This window comes from Anomalospiza imberbis, chromosome 13 (assembly GCF_031753505.1).
Source record: "Anomalospiza imberbis isolate Cuckoo-Finch-1a 21T00152 chromosome 13, ASM3175350v1, whole genome shotgun sequence".
NCBI lineage: Eukaryota > Metazoa > Chordata > Aves > Passeriformes > Viduidae > Anomalospiza > Anomalospiza imberbis.
The window spans coordinates 2341271-2359188 of NC_089693.1; the positions used below are offsets into that span (position 1 = coordinate 2341271).

General features: G+C 47.0%; 1 protein-coding gene across 6 annotated transcripts; it reads right to left on the bottom strand.

Annotated features, from left to right (window-relative positions):
- Nucleotides 1–759: 759 nt before the first annotated feature.
- On the bottom strand, nt 760–17458 carry LOC137481690 (sodium/potassium/calcium exchanger 1-like). 6 transcript variants are annotated; one of them, XM_068203546.1, is made up of 11 exons: nt 17098–17458; nt 16812–16968; nt 14176–15257; nt 12766–12825; nt 12180–12288; nt 5798–5875; nt 4063–4163; nt 3250–3453; nt 2796–2885; nt 1801–1967; nt 760–1161 (listed from the first exon to the last, which is right to left on the bottom strand). In XM_068203546.1, exons 3-11 carry the CDS (start codon nt 15094–15096, stop codon nt 912–914), a joined length of 1980 nt encoding a protein of 659 aa, XP_068059647.1. In that variant the 5' UTR covers nt 15097–15257; nt 16812–16968; nt 17098–17458; the 3' UTR covers nt 760–911. The 6 variants fall into 6 exon arrangements, with proteins under 6 accessions (XP_068059647.1, XP_068059652.1, XP_068059651.1 ...); XM_068203551.1 differs by having other exon boundaries at nt 14176–14332; nt 14711–15257; nt 16812–17458; XM_068203550.1 differs by having other exon boundaries at nt 760–957; nt 1094–1161; nt 16812–17458.
- Nucleotides 17459–17918: the final 460 nt, after the last annotated feature.

Genomic DNA, 17918 nt, shown 5'->3' on the forward strand with positions numbered 1-17918 from the left:
TGATTAGAGTGACAGAAACGTCTGCAACTCTTAACCACATGTGTGCTCCCATAAGGTGTTAACAATAAACCTCTCAGGTTTGGTGATGTCAGTGGCATTTTTTCATCTTGTCTCTGCAGAAGTCAGTGTTAACAAGAGGAATTAGTGCTGGTTAAATAATCTCTAACTGTCAGAGGTGAGTGTCAGGATGAAAACAAACCCCCAGCATTCAGCTCCTTGCTGTATGTGATTCCTGGCTTTAGTTTTGATTCATGTGCTGCTCTAACCCCTGAGCCTTTTAGTCTTGTTGCAGCAAGATGTAAATCCAGGTGACATCACTCCTGCACCGGTGGCACTTTACAGGAATTTTAGGCACTGCAATGCAAGATCAGGTACAGATCTGAAAGGAGCTCAGTGCAGTTTGAGGGAGTTCTCTGCTGAGCTGCAGCCTGTGTGTCCACATGGGGATTTTAAGCAGAGCAGTTCCATAAAGGCCCAGCCACATCAGTCTAATTCTCTTCCCACTGAAGTAAAAGTCATTGTTTTCAGGGAGTTTGAGCAGTTCACTGGCTAATTTAGAGCACATTCATGAAAATTTCCTATAAAGAGTAAATATTATGTGGTGAAAATCAGCTCCTTAACTTGAGAGGATCAGCCATGGTGAAAATTTGACGCATCTAAATTGTATCAGCCTCTCCACAAGTGCCTAAGTGTGTGTAATTTAATATTGGTCAGTTCAGTATCTGTTCTGATCCTAAAGAAAAACAGTAGAGGCTGACACACCAGTTTAGATTGATTTATTTTTAGCATGTTAAAGATACCTTATTTTCAGTAAGTTTGTTACAATTCTGGTTGCTTTTTTTCAGTAGATCTGCTACCTCAACCCCCTTCTGATGTTGCTGGATCCTCGCACACATCTTGAAGTGTCCACGTCATACAGATACTGGGCAGGATATTACCTTGTCCTCTAACATCACACTGATGATCAGAAACACAAAGTAAAGAGCAAACATGGTGAGGCCCAGTAATTTGTTCATTTTCCATCTACAGGCAGCAATAGAGAGAATCACAAACAGGAGCATGAGGAAAAGGAGAACAATTGCACAAAACAAACCATTGCTGCTGACTGCCACGGGGCTGAGGCCATTGAAGATAGAAAAAAGGAACCAGGGAACTGGCAGGCTGCAAGGAAGGGGAAAGTAATGAAATAAATGTTTTAAGGCAGTTCATTATCTGCATCATAACTAAGCAATTTTTTCAAACTGTTACAGGGAAAAAATGCATTATTGTATTCAATATAGCTCAGCATAAATCTAAACTGGATGTTTTTCCTGTCAAAACTGCATTTGGATAATGCTTGCATTATCATAATGCAATCCAAGAGTAAAATGGTTTGAAAATAATACCTAAGAATTAAGTGCCTTGGTGAGCTATAATAAAGAAATGTCCTGATGGTTTAGGATGGGAGATCCAGGCACGGATACTGACCTTCCCCAGGAGCTGAATATCTCTGAGTGACCAGATAAGGCTCCTGCATGTATAGTTTGGACATTAGCCAAAGATGTCTTGCAGTTTTGTCTTGAAAAATTGTTAATTTTGTGTTGGTGATTTTGTGAATTGGGTGAAGATAGTGGGCTGAGTTATAACAGTTTGTCTTTCCTGGCCGGATTTGGGTTGGGTTTCTTCAAAAGGAACTGCTTGCTCAGCTGCCCTTCTCTTAACTACAGCTAAAATGAAATTAACTGAGGTGTGTTTGGTTTCAAACCGCGTAACTCTGTGCTTCAGAAGAAATGCAGCTCTTAGCATGGCCCTGGTACTCACCCAACAGTGATGTCAAAGATGTTGCTGCCCACAGAGCTGGACACAGCCATGTCCCCCAAGCCCTTCCGGGCCACGATGACACTGGTGATGAGGTCAGGGATGGATGTGCCTGCTGCCAGTATGGTCAACCCCATAATTTCCTCTGATATCCCAATTGTTTCACCAACCTAATCAACACAACGTTGGGTAGGGCTGTTAGCAGTGGAACATGGAGTATAATTGCTCTGTGCAGTGTTAGGGTTTGAGTTAAAATATTCCAAGTCCCATAAATGTGGCAGCATTTTCCTGCTTTATTGGATTTAAAAGTTCCATTTTACTGTGCCTGTTGATTCTGGATTTGCTGTGTAGTGTAGGAAATCTGACCACAGTGATGCCAGCTCTGAGCCAAGGTCAAGTCAGCTACAGCACAGTTTTCCTGTCCTCAGTCCTCCTCTTCTGGATGTTGTCTACCTTTGCAAATTTAACATCAGCTGTGCAAGATCTGAGGGCCTTTGGAGATGACAGTCCTTGGGTTTATGGCATGACCAGATCTACTGTGCATGTGCAAAATATCACTCAATACAGACTGGGGGCTGTTCCTACAAGATGGAAGTATTATGTCCCAGAATACAAGGTGAACATTAGGATGGGGGAGTGAAGAACATTTAGCAGCTTCCAGAATCAGAACCTGTATTTTCCTAGAATTTTAATTAGGTAATGGATAATTACGTTCTGCACAGAAACATTCATTAATGAAAAGTCAGTATTAAGACAGATCTTGATGGTGCTTTTCCTTTCACTGATGCACAAACTCCCTTGGAAGCTCTCAGCAATGAATTAATCTTTGTGAAATAAAAAAAAAAAAGGAAATCAAAAATTCCCTTTTGGGTTCTAACAAAACAAATTTTCTACTATTGTGATGGACGACTGCAGCTGTCATCCAAAATGCCACAGTAACACTGTCCCCCCGTCCTTGTTCTGAAATGGGGATTTGCAGAAAGAACAAAACCTCTCACCTGGTGAGCCCACCACACCATGAGATAAGAGAACGCAGCAATCCAAAGGATTGATCCAAAAAATGTGATGACAAAGAATTTTTTTGATTCCTGTTGAAATCAATTTGAAAAGAAAAAAGAGAAGTTTGAGGGAAGTTAATAGTCCCCATTGAAAACCATTCACCTGAAACACTTCACTGTAATTAATTGCTTTAACTTGGACCCTGGTCTCTGTTTGCTGTTTTTCAGCTTGATTGGGTGACCTGTAGTTGCTAGAATTTGTGGTTTATTAATTTAAGTCTCTGGAATGACATTACACTGCAGCTGGGGCTCCTGTCCCGCTCCCTGCAGGAATAACAACCCTTCAACTATGCAAAGACTCCAGACATGGAAAAATGGACCCAGGGACTCTGGCCCAGGGGAAATCTATAGCTCAGTTAATGACTCCAGGAGCAGAAGGAAGGTGGATTCTTACCGAGTTTCTGACATCGGGCAGAGTGCTCCAGAGAGGAAAGACGATGGGAAAGAGGAAAAGGTAAATTGCTTGTTTTGTCCTTGAGTCTGGCCATTCCAGAGATAAGGGCTCATCGTTTTCATCACCCTCTGTGCTGTCACCATCACTGTCCTGGCTCTCAGAGCTGCTGTCGTCTGAGGTGTCACTGCTTGACAGGGGCTGTACCTCAGAATAAAAAATCAAAAAGCCGATATATTTCCACCCTAACAAGGAGCTGCAGTTACTCACTGTGGCCTCACCTGAGCAGAGCTCACATTTGTAACCTGCTGAGGGCAGCCACAGTCTTGTGGGACAGGACCCAGGCACACCCCAAGCCTGCACCTGTGCATTGTTAACTACTGGGCATCCATTAACTAGAACCACCTTTCAGAAACAAATATTTCATGTCCTTGAAAAAAACGTTTTTCATTGGAACTGCCAAATAACATCACCCAAAAGGGATTTGGGGAGCAAAACAGAACAGTCTGCTGGTGAGCACAGGGCAGGCAGGTGCTCTTATCTCCCCTTACCCTGGAGTACCCTCTGACCTCAGAAGAGTCACTTGAGGGGACAATACTATCCAGTAACACTTAGTGTCATAATTTGGACCCAATTTGTGTTTGTAAGCCAAAGTGTTTCAGCCAGCATCTTAAATTACTACACACAGAGCCTATTTATAGATGCCAGTGACATGGGTTGGGTCCTGTCCCAACAGCTCTGGAGAGGGAAGAAGGAACATACACGTGAAGGTCAGCCTGGGTGGGCACTTAGTGCCTGTGCTCCTGGTTTTGATACCTGTCCATCCTGTGGCACATCTGCCTTCTGTGTATCTTTGCTGGGCTCAGAGTCACTGGCAGGAGTTACCTGGACGCTGCTTGGTGCTTTCTTTCCCTCTTCTGCAAAAGCAATAAGAAGGAATGCTGGTTTCAGGCATCCTGGATGGGTGGCCACCATATCAGGGCATCACCTTCCCTGTGACCAGCCAGAGCTCTGAGCTCCCTACCACAGTGGTGGCATTTCAGGTTAAGTACCCTCAGATTGCTTTGGTTTGTTGTGTGTCCTCCCTGACTGCTGTGAGTGTGTTTGGTAGATCTGGGCAGAATTTGGCCCACCTGGAATAGAGTGAGACCTTGGTGCTCCTCTGACCTTCCATGCAGAACTGCTGTAAGGGGCAGGGAAATGCTAATTACCTCATCTACAGCTGATGAGAATTTCTTGGTTTCTTTCTGGATTCTGAAGATTGTACTAAAACCATCCTTAAAACCCAGAAAAAGATGTAAAGCTTTGCTTCTCAGGTTTCCCACCCAGCTCCCCCCTCCCTCTATAGGGCACAGCATTCTCCAGGGACCTGATACTCTTCAAGGCTTCTGAGAAATGACCAGGATGTGCTGCCAGACTTTAATCCCTGGTCGTTTGGTGGGTATTCAAAAGCAAATAGGAAAGTGCTGACACATACAAGGAAAAAACTGCAATGTCCTGCCGTTCCTGCATTAACCTGCAGAGCCAAGAGGAACACAGAAACCTCTGTGGGAACAGAGCAGAAACATGGATAACACGGAGCAGGGATGAGGGAGTGAAGTCAGTGTGGTATTTATAGCACGCACCAAGAATTTACTTGGGTTTTAAACAGTGTTTTTCTCGAGTTTGGGCTCATTCACCTCTGTGAAGCCCAACATTGGGAAGTGCTCAGGTGCTTGGGTCATGTGGAGCTGGGACCTTCCACACCAAAGCTTCTTGGTGTTCAAAATCTTCAGCCTTGCTGGCAGCACAAATCTGTGCTGTAGCACAGGTCAGCTCTGGCTCCAAGGCAGCCTTTGTGTCAGGAGTGACTGACAGAGGGCAGATCTAGGTTAAATGTTAGATTAGAAATGCTTCCATGTGAGGGTGGTGAGGCCCCAGCACAGGTTGCCCAGAGCAGCTGTGACTGCTCCATCCCTGGAAGTGTCCAAGGCCAGGTTGGACGGGGCTTGGAGCAGCCTGGGATGGTGGAAGGTGTCCATGCCCATGGCAGGGGTGGAAATGGGATGGTCTCTAAGGTTCCTTCCAACCCAAACCATTAAATGATTCTGTGATTCTATTCAAGGAAGGGTGCACAGGTCCTTGGAATTGATACAGACACAGTGTAGATTATTCCTTCTGGAGGAACCTTCTGTGCCCTTCTGCAAGCGTGTGAAGGTGCTTTCTTTTAGCAAACACCTCATTTGCAGGGTCTGCCAAAGACCAGCAGCACCCAAGTGCTGTCTGCAGTGCCCTGATTTCCCTCCTGCAGTGTTCCACGGCCATTCCCAGTCCATCCTTGCAGCTCTCCCTGCCCTGCCTCACTAACAGCTCCTCTGGGGATGGCTGCTCCTGCCCGCGTGCATCGATCGATTCCTGCTGCAGTGTTACAGCAGCCATCTGTGCCCAGTAACAGCACAAATTTGTGTTAGACCCCAGGGTTTCCATGCCTGCCCTTGGGCTTTGTGTGCTGGGAAGGTGAGGGCTTGCAGTCCAAAACAAGGCAAACAGTGCTGGCTCTTCCTGCACTCACCTGGCTGGGAGCCTTGTCCCTCCAGGGTCTCAGCCTTGGCCACGTTGCTCAGGATGTCAACCCTGTCTTTCAGTTTTGCTGTGGGTGAGAAGGACACGATCATCAGGGACTATCACTGCAAAGCCCCCCTGGACCTGCCTCCCTTAACACACACGTTCTCTTGCCCCCTTCCTCCTGCAGGTGCTGCAGCCAGCGCTGCCCCAGGGGTTGTTCTAGCTGTGACCTCAGGTTTTGGCTGCTGCTAGTTGGTCATAGCTGATGTATTTAACTGCTTAGTGCTACAGCAATTACACCAGCAATTTGTCATGGAACTATTTAAAGGGAATCTAGAGTGATGCTTACAGTTTTAGCTTTTATATTTTCCAGATTCTGTACTGCATTAGTACATAACTCTGAACCTCATACAGAGTGTTATCAAGTTCTCCTCACAGTTCAGTCAGACAAAACAATCCTTTTCCAGCCTGAGAACCAAGGACAGCATTGCAGCTTCAGGCCCAAAAATTATAAACAACAAAAAAAAAAATGAGGAGAGCAATCTGGGAGGATGGGACTGCATAACCTGAAGCTGCAATTGGAAATTAACCCCAGTATGGAAATGGACCAAAAGTTATAAAAGTGTGAAAATGTGTGACCTGCTGTCCATCTTGGGTCCATCTTGTGTAGCCACGGCCGGGTGCTTGTACTGCCCAAGGTGTATTCTTTGAGGCCTTTTAATAAATATTTACTTTATTCCTGTGACACTGTCTAGCCTCTGTTCTAGCTAGTCTCTCAAGGCTTCAAGAGGAATGAGAAATCCTTTCCAGGTCAGTAATACAAAGGATATCTGTACTTTATAGGCAGAAAATGCAGAAAGAACAGAGAAGGAGTTTTGGTGCAATATCATCTTGTTCCAAATGGACTATTGCTTTTTTTTTTCTAGGCTAGATTATGAGCAAACTAAAAATGACACCTTCCTTCTGCCATGTGGCTGTTGAAGAGGCTTTAGGGTGCTGCTTGCAGCCTGGGGAACTAATGGGAGTGGAAAATAAACACCTTTTGTGTTCCAATTCCCTGGAAAATGATTGATTTTTCTAAGTAGACACAAGTGTCTCCTGCTGGAGCTGATCTAAATTCCTGGTATCCAGGTTCAGCATGGTTCAGGCTGTCTGAGAGATGTTCTTCACCAGCACAGGTCTGGTGCTCTATTTCTGGGAGCTTCTTCCGCTGTGAACCAAGCTCTGCCCTACTCAATTGAGCTGATTTTTGACTGGTTTACAGTGAACTGTGGAATTGTTTGTCTCTGTAGTTGTTTTTTGCTCAAATATCTTACTGCTAGCTCTCGGTGAAAGTGAATGAGAATGGGCTCAAAGAAAAGCCCAATTTTGCTCTAATCTATGTCCTCTGCTGAGCCACACACCCAGTGACTGAGGGTCACTGGGTTTGCACATGGGCAGTAGCCACAAGAATTGGCCAATGCTGTGTTTGGCTTGTGTGCAGGGCTGTAAAATAATTTTCTCTGGAAGTTTTATCACACTGATTGTATCTACTGTGTTGTTGACTATGCACCCAGAAGGTGCAGTTGTCATACTGCCCTGCCAATTTATTAATCACAGTGACATGCTATAGAAATAGCATGTCCAGCCATGTGGGCAGAACTATTGTTCTGAGCTGAACCTTGTGAAAATCAGTGCATTCTGCTGTATGTATATATCCAATAACTGGGCCCAGCTCAGACGGGAAGACCTCAGGGGACAAGTCCTGCTCTGGTGAGATTCCTGCTACTGCCTGACAGAAACATCTTTCACCATCTGGGATTTTCACTGGGATGGTTGGACTGAGATGAAACCATCATGGAGTACCAGAACGGTTTGGGTTGGAAGGGACCTTCAAGGCCATCCAGTCCCACTTCCCTGCCATGAGCAGGGACACCTTCCACTATCCCAGGCTGCTCCAGGCCCCATCCATCCTGGCCTTGGACACTTCCAGGAATCCAGGGACAGTCACAGCTTCTCTGGGCACCCTGTGCCAGGGCCTCACCACCTTGCAGGTAAGAATTTCTAATCTAAATGATCATTTCTTCTCCTTTGAAAGGCTGGCTGGGACTCAAGAGCTTGACTCTTCCATGCTCCTTGTCAATACTGAAGGTCAGGGGATGTGAAGTTTTGGCTTCCTTCCCCCTGTGCTCATGCACAAGCACATCCCTCAGTGCAGGGGTGACCTTTTGCTCCCAGTCTCCTCTAAGCACTGGGCAATGCATCCTTCTGTTTGGCTTTTCCCTGAAGCTGCCGCAAAAGCTCCTGTCAGCAGGGTCAGGGCGGTCAGGCTCAGCCTGAGATTATGGAAATTGAAGCTCCTGGCTCGCTGCCCTCAGCCAGGCCCCAGGCTGGGAGCACCGGGTGGAGCCCGGGAGCATCTCTGTCAGGATAAACAGATTAGGCCCAGCCACTGTCCAGTTCTCATGAGATCAGCCTCGTTTAAAAGGGTGTTAATTCCTCTGACACACAGTTCCTGCAGGAGGGACTGAGACTGGAGGCAGAGCTGGCTCTAAGCTGGCCAGATCTGCAGGTCAGCACGGGAGGAAGGATGTCCATGGGCTCAGTCCGGGCTGTGCGGGATCAGCTGTGCAGGGCAGTGTCCCTCTCAGTCCCCTGGGGCACTCACTGCTGGCAACTCTGTCCCCAGGGCTCAGAACCCACCACACAGGACATGTCTGTGTCCAGTGGCCCTGAGATGCTCTCCAGGAGAATTCTTGTCCTGTGAATTGACAGCATCCAGGATGGACTTCAGGTGGCAGCTGAGCTTCTACCTTGAATTTGGCTCTTACATTTAATTCACTCTTTGGCTCTAATATTCAATCTAACAGGATTGACAACACAATCAGCAGGGAGGATTTTTTTCTTTACAATTTGGCATGAACCTGATGGAATTGGAGATTCTGCTGTATAAAAGTGGAAGTATAAAAAATAGTCTTGTGATTCCTTTTTCCCCTCTGGATCTGAAATGCTAATGAAGCAAGAAGCTGTAGCTGCCTTCAGCCTTCTCCAGCCTGCAACAGTGCCCACTGCTCTGGTCTAATTTCCAAAATCATTACCTTGTTAACTGGGGCATAGTGAGGGCAGGCAGCTCTGACAACCTCTCTGCTGGAGCCTTTTGCTTCATTCAAAAAGAAACGTAGGCTTCTGCTTTGTTCCCTGTGTGACTAGAGTTTAAAGAGTCTGGTGGTAAGGCTAGAGGTTCAGAAATGAGAGGGTTCCTGGGCGTTTCCAAAATCCTTGCTCCCTTTACTTCCCCAACAGTTCCCTCTGGTGTCTAATGGGATGATCTGGAAAAGATCTCATGCTCTTCTTCTACTCACCTTCCCAGGAAATTGGGAAAAGGACAAAAGAACAAACTTGCTAGAAATTCCTAATTTTAAAAAAAACCACCACATTGAAGGTAAAAAGTTCTATCAAAAATATAATTCAGGATGCTATGTAAATATTAGAATTCCTAAAGTAAACACATAGTCTCTCTGAGACAAAGACTGAAGTAATGATACCTTCCTAGTGCAAAAAGAAATGGCCCCACATTCTGAACTCAATCCACTCTTCAAAAGAGAAATTTTGTTTCACACAAGTGGTGTTGCAGCTTTGCATTTCACACTTCTACTGTATTTCCAAGACCTCTGCCCCTGAAAGTTGGGTTTGGAGGCCCAGTGCTGGCAGCTCTTCTATGCTTTGGACCTTGCTGCCCTGAAACCACTTCTGTGCTGCCCAAATAAAAAGCAAGGGCAGCCGGAAGAAGGAAACCCTACAGAATCCTGATTGCAGCAGGTTCAGTGAGGAACAGCTGAGCAACTGTTGGTAACCTTTTCCTTCTGTCGAGTGTTCATTTCCACAGCCTGTAAGTGCTGATGCTACAGGCCTTGGCAAGAAGGAACAAGGGCCCTTGAGGAAAGATAAATTGCTTTGGGATCATCTTTTATGTGGCAGCCTAATTACAGAAATGTGCCTGGTCCAGAGAGTGCTGCAGACACAGCAAAGGGAAGGACGGTGTTGGTGATGCATGGGAAGCAGGCACAGCTGTCCCCAGGGTCCCACAGGGCTGCAGGACTGTTAACACAGGACTAGGAACTATTAACATATCGGAACACAAGTCCTCATATGCCTTGGCAGGTTCAAATCCTTTTCCACATCCTTCCTTGGGATGTCATTCCATCTCATTGGCCAAGCTCCTCAAGGCACTTAGGTTTCCCAGTCTATGCATAAATTCCTTTTCTCCAAATTCTCTTTTCTTTAGGTAGGAAATTATGAGATTAGGGAGTATCTCCTTACAAGACACACAGGATTTGGCACATTGGCTCCTTGATTTTTGAGTGCTGAGCTGTTGTAATATCAGTACTTTTTACTGTTATATTTTATAAGGCGGTGTCTCTCTTCTCACAGCCTTGATTGGAGCAGGCACGTACCTGGGGCAGAGGTTTTGCCATTAACTCAGTGGCGTTAAAGTAAAGGCTCTGGGATATAAATCCCTTCTGGAGAGGCTGTTGCAGCCCATCCCCGCAGGTCCCTGCGGTATCAGACGCACATACACACGGTCACACTCCCATCTAGTGGCTGCCGCACACACACGGGAACTCATCCTGCCGGGCCGCCGGCAGCGCAGTAGGTTGGGTATCAGGAAAAAACTCCGCACCCAAAGGGTTCTCAAGCCCTGGCACAGGGAGTCACCATCCCCGGAGGGATTTAAAGGATGTGCAGGTGGAGTACCTGGGGATACGTGGCCTTGGCAGTGCTGGGGGAACAGTCGGACTTGATGACCTGAAAGGACTTTTTCAACCCAAATGATTCTGTGATTCTATGTATTGAGTAGGGAAGTTCTCTTTGAGAGAAGATCCAAACTGGGCCCCCGGTCCTGTTTATTCCATATTCACAAGGCCTGGGAACAGCAGCCCCTTCAGCAAGGACAGGGGAAAGCTCCCAGCAGCCTGTTCTGGGCCGAACTGGCTGGGGCTTTCCTTGGCCTTGGCTGCCAACCTCAGCCCCCCACAACTCTCCCACAACTCTGGGTCCCAGAGTTTCACCAGGGCACTAACCTGGATCAGAAAGCCAAACTTGTGGTGGCCTGGGGTGGGCAGATACTGCACAGAGACATTTAGAGCTGTGGGAAGGATGAGAAGGTGCTGGGAGGTCTCTGAGTGGCAGCAGCCCCTCAATTCTGACACTTTCTGATGCTCAAGGCAATGGGACATCCTCTTGGAAGATTTTGGGTCTATCCTGGTGCTGCTGATACAACCTTTTGGAGGTACAGGAGGCAAGGAATAAACCCTGATGAGTCTGGCTCTTGTTAGGCTACTGTTGATAACACATTGGGTGCCTTCACTGGAATCTGTCAAAGCAGACACTGATCTGCCTTGCTGTCCTCCTCCAGCCTCCTTTGTTCCCTCGATCAGTTTGTGCATCTGGAATTCTGATCTGGAGAGTCCTCTTTGTAACCTCTGTGAGGGACACAAGAGGTGTTGATCTGCTTAGCTTCAATCTCTCTTTGAATGGGCAGCAGATAATCTCTTTAGAACAAGTAGGGCAGAGGAGGGGTGGGGCATGTTCTGAGTTAGGAAAGAAAAATCTTAAAGATGTTTTTTAGTAATGTGCTTCACTATTTATTTGAAAATAAACCTCCACAGTGTGACTGGATTAAAGTTAATATAAAGCAACACATTAAAAGGCTGTGTACAAAGACCCTCGTCTGAGTGGAGATGAGGCTTCTCTGCACCCTGGGCAGTTTAAAAGAGGTCTTGGACCTGAGCTGGTCATTCCCTGGCCCTGGGGAGCTGCCCATTGCCTGCACAGGGCTGTGGGCACACTTTGCCATGGTAGTGATGATAGGTGGGCTTTTAGAGGTGTCAGCCTGAATCACACAGAATTGGCCTCACCATCATGATTAGAATCTCAGCTGGGATTTTAGCCACTGTCAAAAAGAGAATTCTTCAAGGGTTTTAACCTCTTTTTGTGCTGCTGTTCCAGGGCTGGGATGAGGTCTGAGCTAAGAAGAGGAAGATGGGATGTGCTATGGGACAGAGGAAGCCTGTAACTCACGTTTGCTGCTCTTGCAGTCAGAGAGACAGCAGAGATGTCACCACTTCCAGGGACCCCCATCAGCATCAGCTGCCACCACAGCAGTAACCAGTTTGACACAGGAAAAGTAGATATGGCAGGACCAAAACATGAGGTGTTTGTCCTTGCCATCCGCGCAATCAGAAGGGGCACGTCCCACTGTCACAGAGCTCCCCACACCTGACACCATCTGTGATACTCAGCTGCACCCTAAGGGTGAGCTGCTGACCCCAAAATACTGATTGTATTCCCGGTGGAACCCCTCAGGGCTGTGAACCCCAGACCCTCTCTGGTGTGGAGCATCCACTCACCTTCTGCCAGGGGGTCCAGGGTGTGGATCATGAGCTGGACGATGGTGCCGCGCATCTGGGAGTTGTGCAGGGAGGCCGAGCTGCTGCCCCGCTGCAGGGCTGGCCCAGCCTGTGGGAAGGCACAGAGCCAGTCAGTTCCAGCTTCTTTGCTCTCTACATCAGACAAGGCCTCTCCAGGCCATGGGGCAGCAATTCAACAGCAGCAGAGGATTCAGTGTTCAGTGTTTGCTCTGGGAAAGGACAGACCCCACCAGCCTCTGCTACAACACCCCAGGAAGAAATTTAGCCACGAGACCAGGTAAGAAGAGCCACTTTCTGAATTTCTATATAACTGTTAGAGCAGAGAATGAGCAGGATTCTTCTAGTTAAACCCACCTGGGAAGCCTGAGCTGTCTCTTAAATTTTATAAAAATTCCTTATAGGAAAGGACTCAGACAGGTGTTCTCTTAAACAATTGTGCCTGATACAATACAGGCTTTGGTCCAGGTTTCTTGACACAGGAAATGACACTTTTATTTATGGCCTGACATGGGGAGAGATTCAAAATACCATGACTTCAGATCCCTGTAAAGTTGCTTAGACCTACCTGCAGCTTCCTCACATCTGGTGGCTTCATCGTTCCATCATCTACAACTGCCCTGCTTGTCTGCAAGCAATGAAGAACAGAAATAACCAATCACCTCTGCTGCCTCAGGATCAACGATCCTTCAGGCTGCTGCCTGTGGGGAAGTGGCACAGCTGACACAAAGGTCCAGGGATGCTACTGAAAGAGCCAAAGCCATGAGCCTCCTTAAAGCCATTGGCTTCTGAGAAAAGCAAGATTCTACCTAAAGCCTCCCAGTGAGGATGCAGGCACCTGGGGGCAGACTCACAACTGATTCCTGTAGCTACAGACAGACCCAGACTTCATCCCCAAACATCTGTATCCTTACTCATTTTCCAGCAGAGTGAAGGATCAAAGGGGGATTTTTTAAACAGTGATTAGCATCACTTTCCATCATTTATAATTTCTGTGATTAAATTTTCCCAAGGGATAGGTTCAGCAGCTCTCTGTCATGCTACTAAACATTAGTGAGAGTTCTCTGTAAACTTCAAGTGCAGGGCTGGATTTCATTTGTGATTATTGGTGATGTTCACAGTGATGTGTGTGTGTCACTGCAGTTTCTTGCACGTGTATCCCACTGGAATGTAACTCAGGAGCTTTCAGGACTCCCAGCTGTGAGCACTGGCTGAACAACAAACCAGCAGTAGGAAAGAGAAGCGGTTTCTCGATTCTGCACCACTTCAACTATCCTCACTCTCCTTATCTGCTTCCTTCCTTTCCTTAAATGATGTGGAGTGCCAGGATCAGAAGGCAAAGCATGCTTGAGGGCCAGGGACACATCTGACTAGCAGAGCATGCAGTGCCAGGGCACAGTTTGAAATCTGCTGGCATGGAACTGCAATTGGGCACTCCAATCTGTTGCCAAATGCCACCCAGGAGAGCAGACAGTGGTTGCTAAAGCTGCCAGATGTCTTTCTGTGCTGCTGATCAGGTAAGGAGTGATACCATCAGCACCCCAGCAACACATCTGCCTACAGAGAGGGAAAAGAGAATTTCCTCCAACACCTCTCAGTTGCAAGAGGCTGGGACAGAAGCCTTCTCTCCCCTGTTTACCAGAACTGTCCAATCTTATTCCCAGACCAAGAATGTGTTCCTGCAAGTGTTCTTTCTGAAACTTCTTTTGAGCAACCAAGCAAGCAAAATCCCACACATCTTTGAAAGCAGCTAAGAGACATTTAGGAATTGCACAGGTAGAACTCCCTTTTAGTGATGTTCTCCAGTTTCTTAGAATCTCTCTAGTTTGCACTTCCCCCATTTTAAAACCATAATTTTTTACTAGTACCTGTATTCTGAGGTTCAAATATGTGCTTTGTGAAGGAGATGCAGTTTTTCTTTGTGGTTTACACTAAAAAGTTATTTCCAACTTGCTCTCTGAACTCTAAGGACACCAACCTTCTGCATATGCTCTGCTGGTGCTGCCTGCACAGCATTTAGCTTCTTTTTCAGCTCCTGCTTCACCCATTGCTCCAGGAACGCATTCTGTTTCATGGTGAACACGTATGTGGCATAGGCAGTCAGTAAAAGGAGGCTTTCCCACCAATCAATGACACTGTCTAGGAAAAACAGGATGAGCATCAGTAAGTCTACAATGTAGAATGTGATGTCTCTAAATAAGGGCCACCATGTCAGGTGGAGTATCTGCCTCGAGAAGAGGGCACAGGTGCCAATGACAAAGAGGATATTAAACACTGCTGAGCCCACAATGGTACCGATGCCGACATTGCTGTGTGAGATGAAGACACCTATGAGGGACGTGAAGAGTTCTGGTGCTGATCCACCTGCTGCCATGAAGGTGGCTCCAGCCACGTCTTCAGAGATCTCCAACTTCTCAGTGATCACTCCCAGAGCAGGGACAAAATACTCATCACACACTATGGCCAAGGCCACAAATACATACATCATGCCAAAGATGTGAAGGACAACCCACCCTTGCCTGCGTTCTTCCACACTGAACAGGTCCTGGGGATATTCTCCTTTGGACTCATAGGGTGGTTTTTCATCTGGGGAGCTTTCACTGGCATTTTCTTGCTGTGGTGTTGTCCCCACTGACGTGGTGACGGGCACAGCTGGCTCAGGATCCACATAGATGCAGTGCCTTATTTTGGGTGCTGTGGCATTGCCTCTTACAGCAGTCTTGTTGCTGGGGAGGTCCCTGGAGGTCACTTTGACAGGGTCCGTGGGCTGGGGGGCTCTGTGTGATGCTGGAAGGCCAGAGGGGCTGAACTGGAGCTGGCAGACAGAGAGGACCAACACCATGGCAAGCAAGAAGAGGATTCGGTTCCTCCGTAGCCGCCTCCTCCGTGGCAAATGCATTTCCTAAAGTTCAAAACTCAGAGCCGTGTCCAGAAGCCACTGAAGACTTCACTTGGTCAGCAGTTTGCTGATCTGGAGCATCAGGAGTGGAACTGCACAGCTCAATTTCTAGCTGATCTGGAGCATCAGGAGAGGAACTGCACAGCACAAAATGGGGAATCCTGCAAAAGAAAATCTGGTGTGAAAAACAAAGCACCGCAACTTTCCACCATTTGGGCAGCAACACTTCACTGACTGCTTGTCAATTTTTCAATAAAAACAAATGGACTTAAATGAGTAAAGAGTTATCTAGATCCAGGTTTCAGTCTATTTTTTTTAAATATGACTGTAGGCTGTGCTGATTAATAACCAAAGGTTTGGCTTAAGAGAGTGGAGTTGGCTGAGGCAGTCCAATCCAAGCTGAATTCTGGTTCCACCAAATGCTCATATCCAGGAGCTGTTAAGGACTGCATTGACCAGAGTCCAGTCGTATTTCAGTAATATTATCAATTTTGTCAGTGCTGTGCAGAAGGAGTGGATACGGCTTCTGTCAAGGAACCACCTTTAAATTGCTAAAAATGATGCTCTGAAGACAAGATCAAGCTGTTCAAACCTCCCTGCTAAACCAGTTATTCACCAAAATAACCTCAGGAGGATGGAGACTGGTTTAGATGTGATGCTGCTCCATGGCTTTCCAGCCTTTCACTTCCCAGGAAACCATCCTAGGAAGGGTGAGGTTTTTCCTTCAGTTTGAGCAGAGGGTGAGGAGAACATGGTTCTAGTAAAACTGGGGGTGCTGAGCAGCCCTTTGTTTCTATGACTACATCTTTCCAGGGCTTTCTGTAGAAATCAGAACTGGCAAAGTGGAATTGTAATCATACCTTTTATTAGGGGGTAATTAGCATATCTTGCATAATTACATGAACAGCATTTAGAAAGGGAGACTGTAAATTGTAAATGCCAGAGTGACAGTGCCTGCAGCTGTGACAGCATGGGGACAGGGATTTGGGGCTGGACAGAAGTCACTCTTCAGCACTGCTTGAATGTTTTGCCTGAGAATGAGACTCTTCATGGATTATTTTTTTCCCCCAGAGTGGGCATGTTACATTATTCTTTAGCTGTGAATTATTCTTCAGCTGTGAATCATAGTTTTCTAAGCCATTCTCAGATAAGCTCTTCATGCAAGTTATCACACATTTACCCTCTTGCATAACTCCCAGGGAAGGTATCAGCCTAAATTTCCTGCAAAACAGGCAATGTTAATTTAAATAGTTGGGAGGATCACTAAGGCAACAGTAAGAGAGGGTCATGGGAGTACCTAGATAGATGATACAAGCTTTGCTTTTCATACATAAAAAGAAAACATACATGTGGCAGAACAGCACAACAGGTATAACAAATTGCACATTAAGAGAAAATAACTTTCCCTAACAAAGACAGGAGAGTTAAAAGGATGGCACAGAGAGAACACAGTTATGCACACACTCCTATTTAAATACTGATTTTACTTCTCTCCAAAACGAGCTCCTTAAAAGACATTTTGTGAGCAGAAAGAAATCCACAGCCAGGATCAGTTCTAAGAGCTCTGCAGCCTTTCACAGCTCCTGCCCAGAAGAATGCAGAAGAATTGTTTCTCTAGTCTTCTAAGTTTAGGTCAATTCCTGATAAACTCCTTATCTCACCTCCTGTCTCGGTAACACGAAATCCAAGCAATCAAACAAACCTCCCCAGCCTACCTTCCAAAGGGGTGTCCAGGAGGAAGGGGAGTTCCAGGGGCTGGCTGTAGTGCTGGAAGCTTCTTTGGTAGGTAACAGCCAGATGAGAGATGCTGTTGCAGAGAGAGGCAGGGGAAAATGATCCCATTTTCAGGATGTCTCCTCTGCTGGCAGAGTCCTAAAACAAGAGCGGGTCAGGTGTGAAGGACATGTTAGTGGAGGAATTCCCAATCCAGTTTAATACCCACAGCCCCTAAGAAGATTAAATAGTATTGTATAGATTTGGGTCTATCTCTGCAGCCAATACCTTTGTCTGCTACCACAGGTTATTCTCAGTGTGAGGACAGGTGATTATCCCCTTCACAAACTCCTGGACTGAAGCACCAGCCATGGACACGGATCACCCTCACGGCACTGGCAGCGGGTAAATCACATTTATAAACACTTTAAACAGGCACATGGAGCTGCATTTTGAGGCATCTCCTGTGGCCGACAGGGCAGATGCCAGACAAGCAGCTCTGCTGGTCTTTGCCACAGTTGTGGCCACTTTGCAATGCCAGAGCGAGGTTTGAAACTCGTTGGCTCCTGGAAAAATCCCTCAGGGCCTGTGCCAGGAGCACTGAGGCAGGGAGAGGGAGCAGGGACCTGGGGATGGTGCCCGTGACTCTTCTGTGGCACTGTGCAGCTCCACAGGGGAGAAATAACAACATCCCTGGCCAAGCATTTAACAGCCACAACAATCTAATAGTCAGATTTATCACAGGAGAATTAGAAATGTATGATTTGACTGTGGGTCCCTCATGGCGAGAAGGACATCGGGGTGCTGGAGCATGGCCAGGGAAGGGAACAGAGCTGGGGAAGGGTCTGGAGGAGCTGAGGGAGCTGGGAAGGGGCTCAGCCTGGACAAAAGGAGGCTCAGGAGGGTCCTTGTGGCTCTGCACAACCCCTGACAGGAGGGGACAGCCAGGGTTCGGGCTCTGCTCCAGGGAACGGGGACAGGAGGAGAGGGAACGGCCTCAAGTTGTTCCAGGGAGGTTTAGGTTGGATATTGGGAAAATTTCTCTGCTGAAAGGCGTGTTCAGCATTGGAGCAGGCTGCCCAGGGCAGTGGCGGAGTCCCCATCCCTGG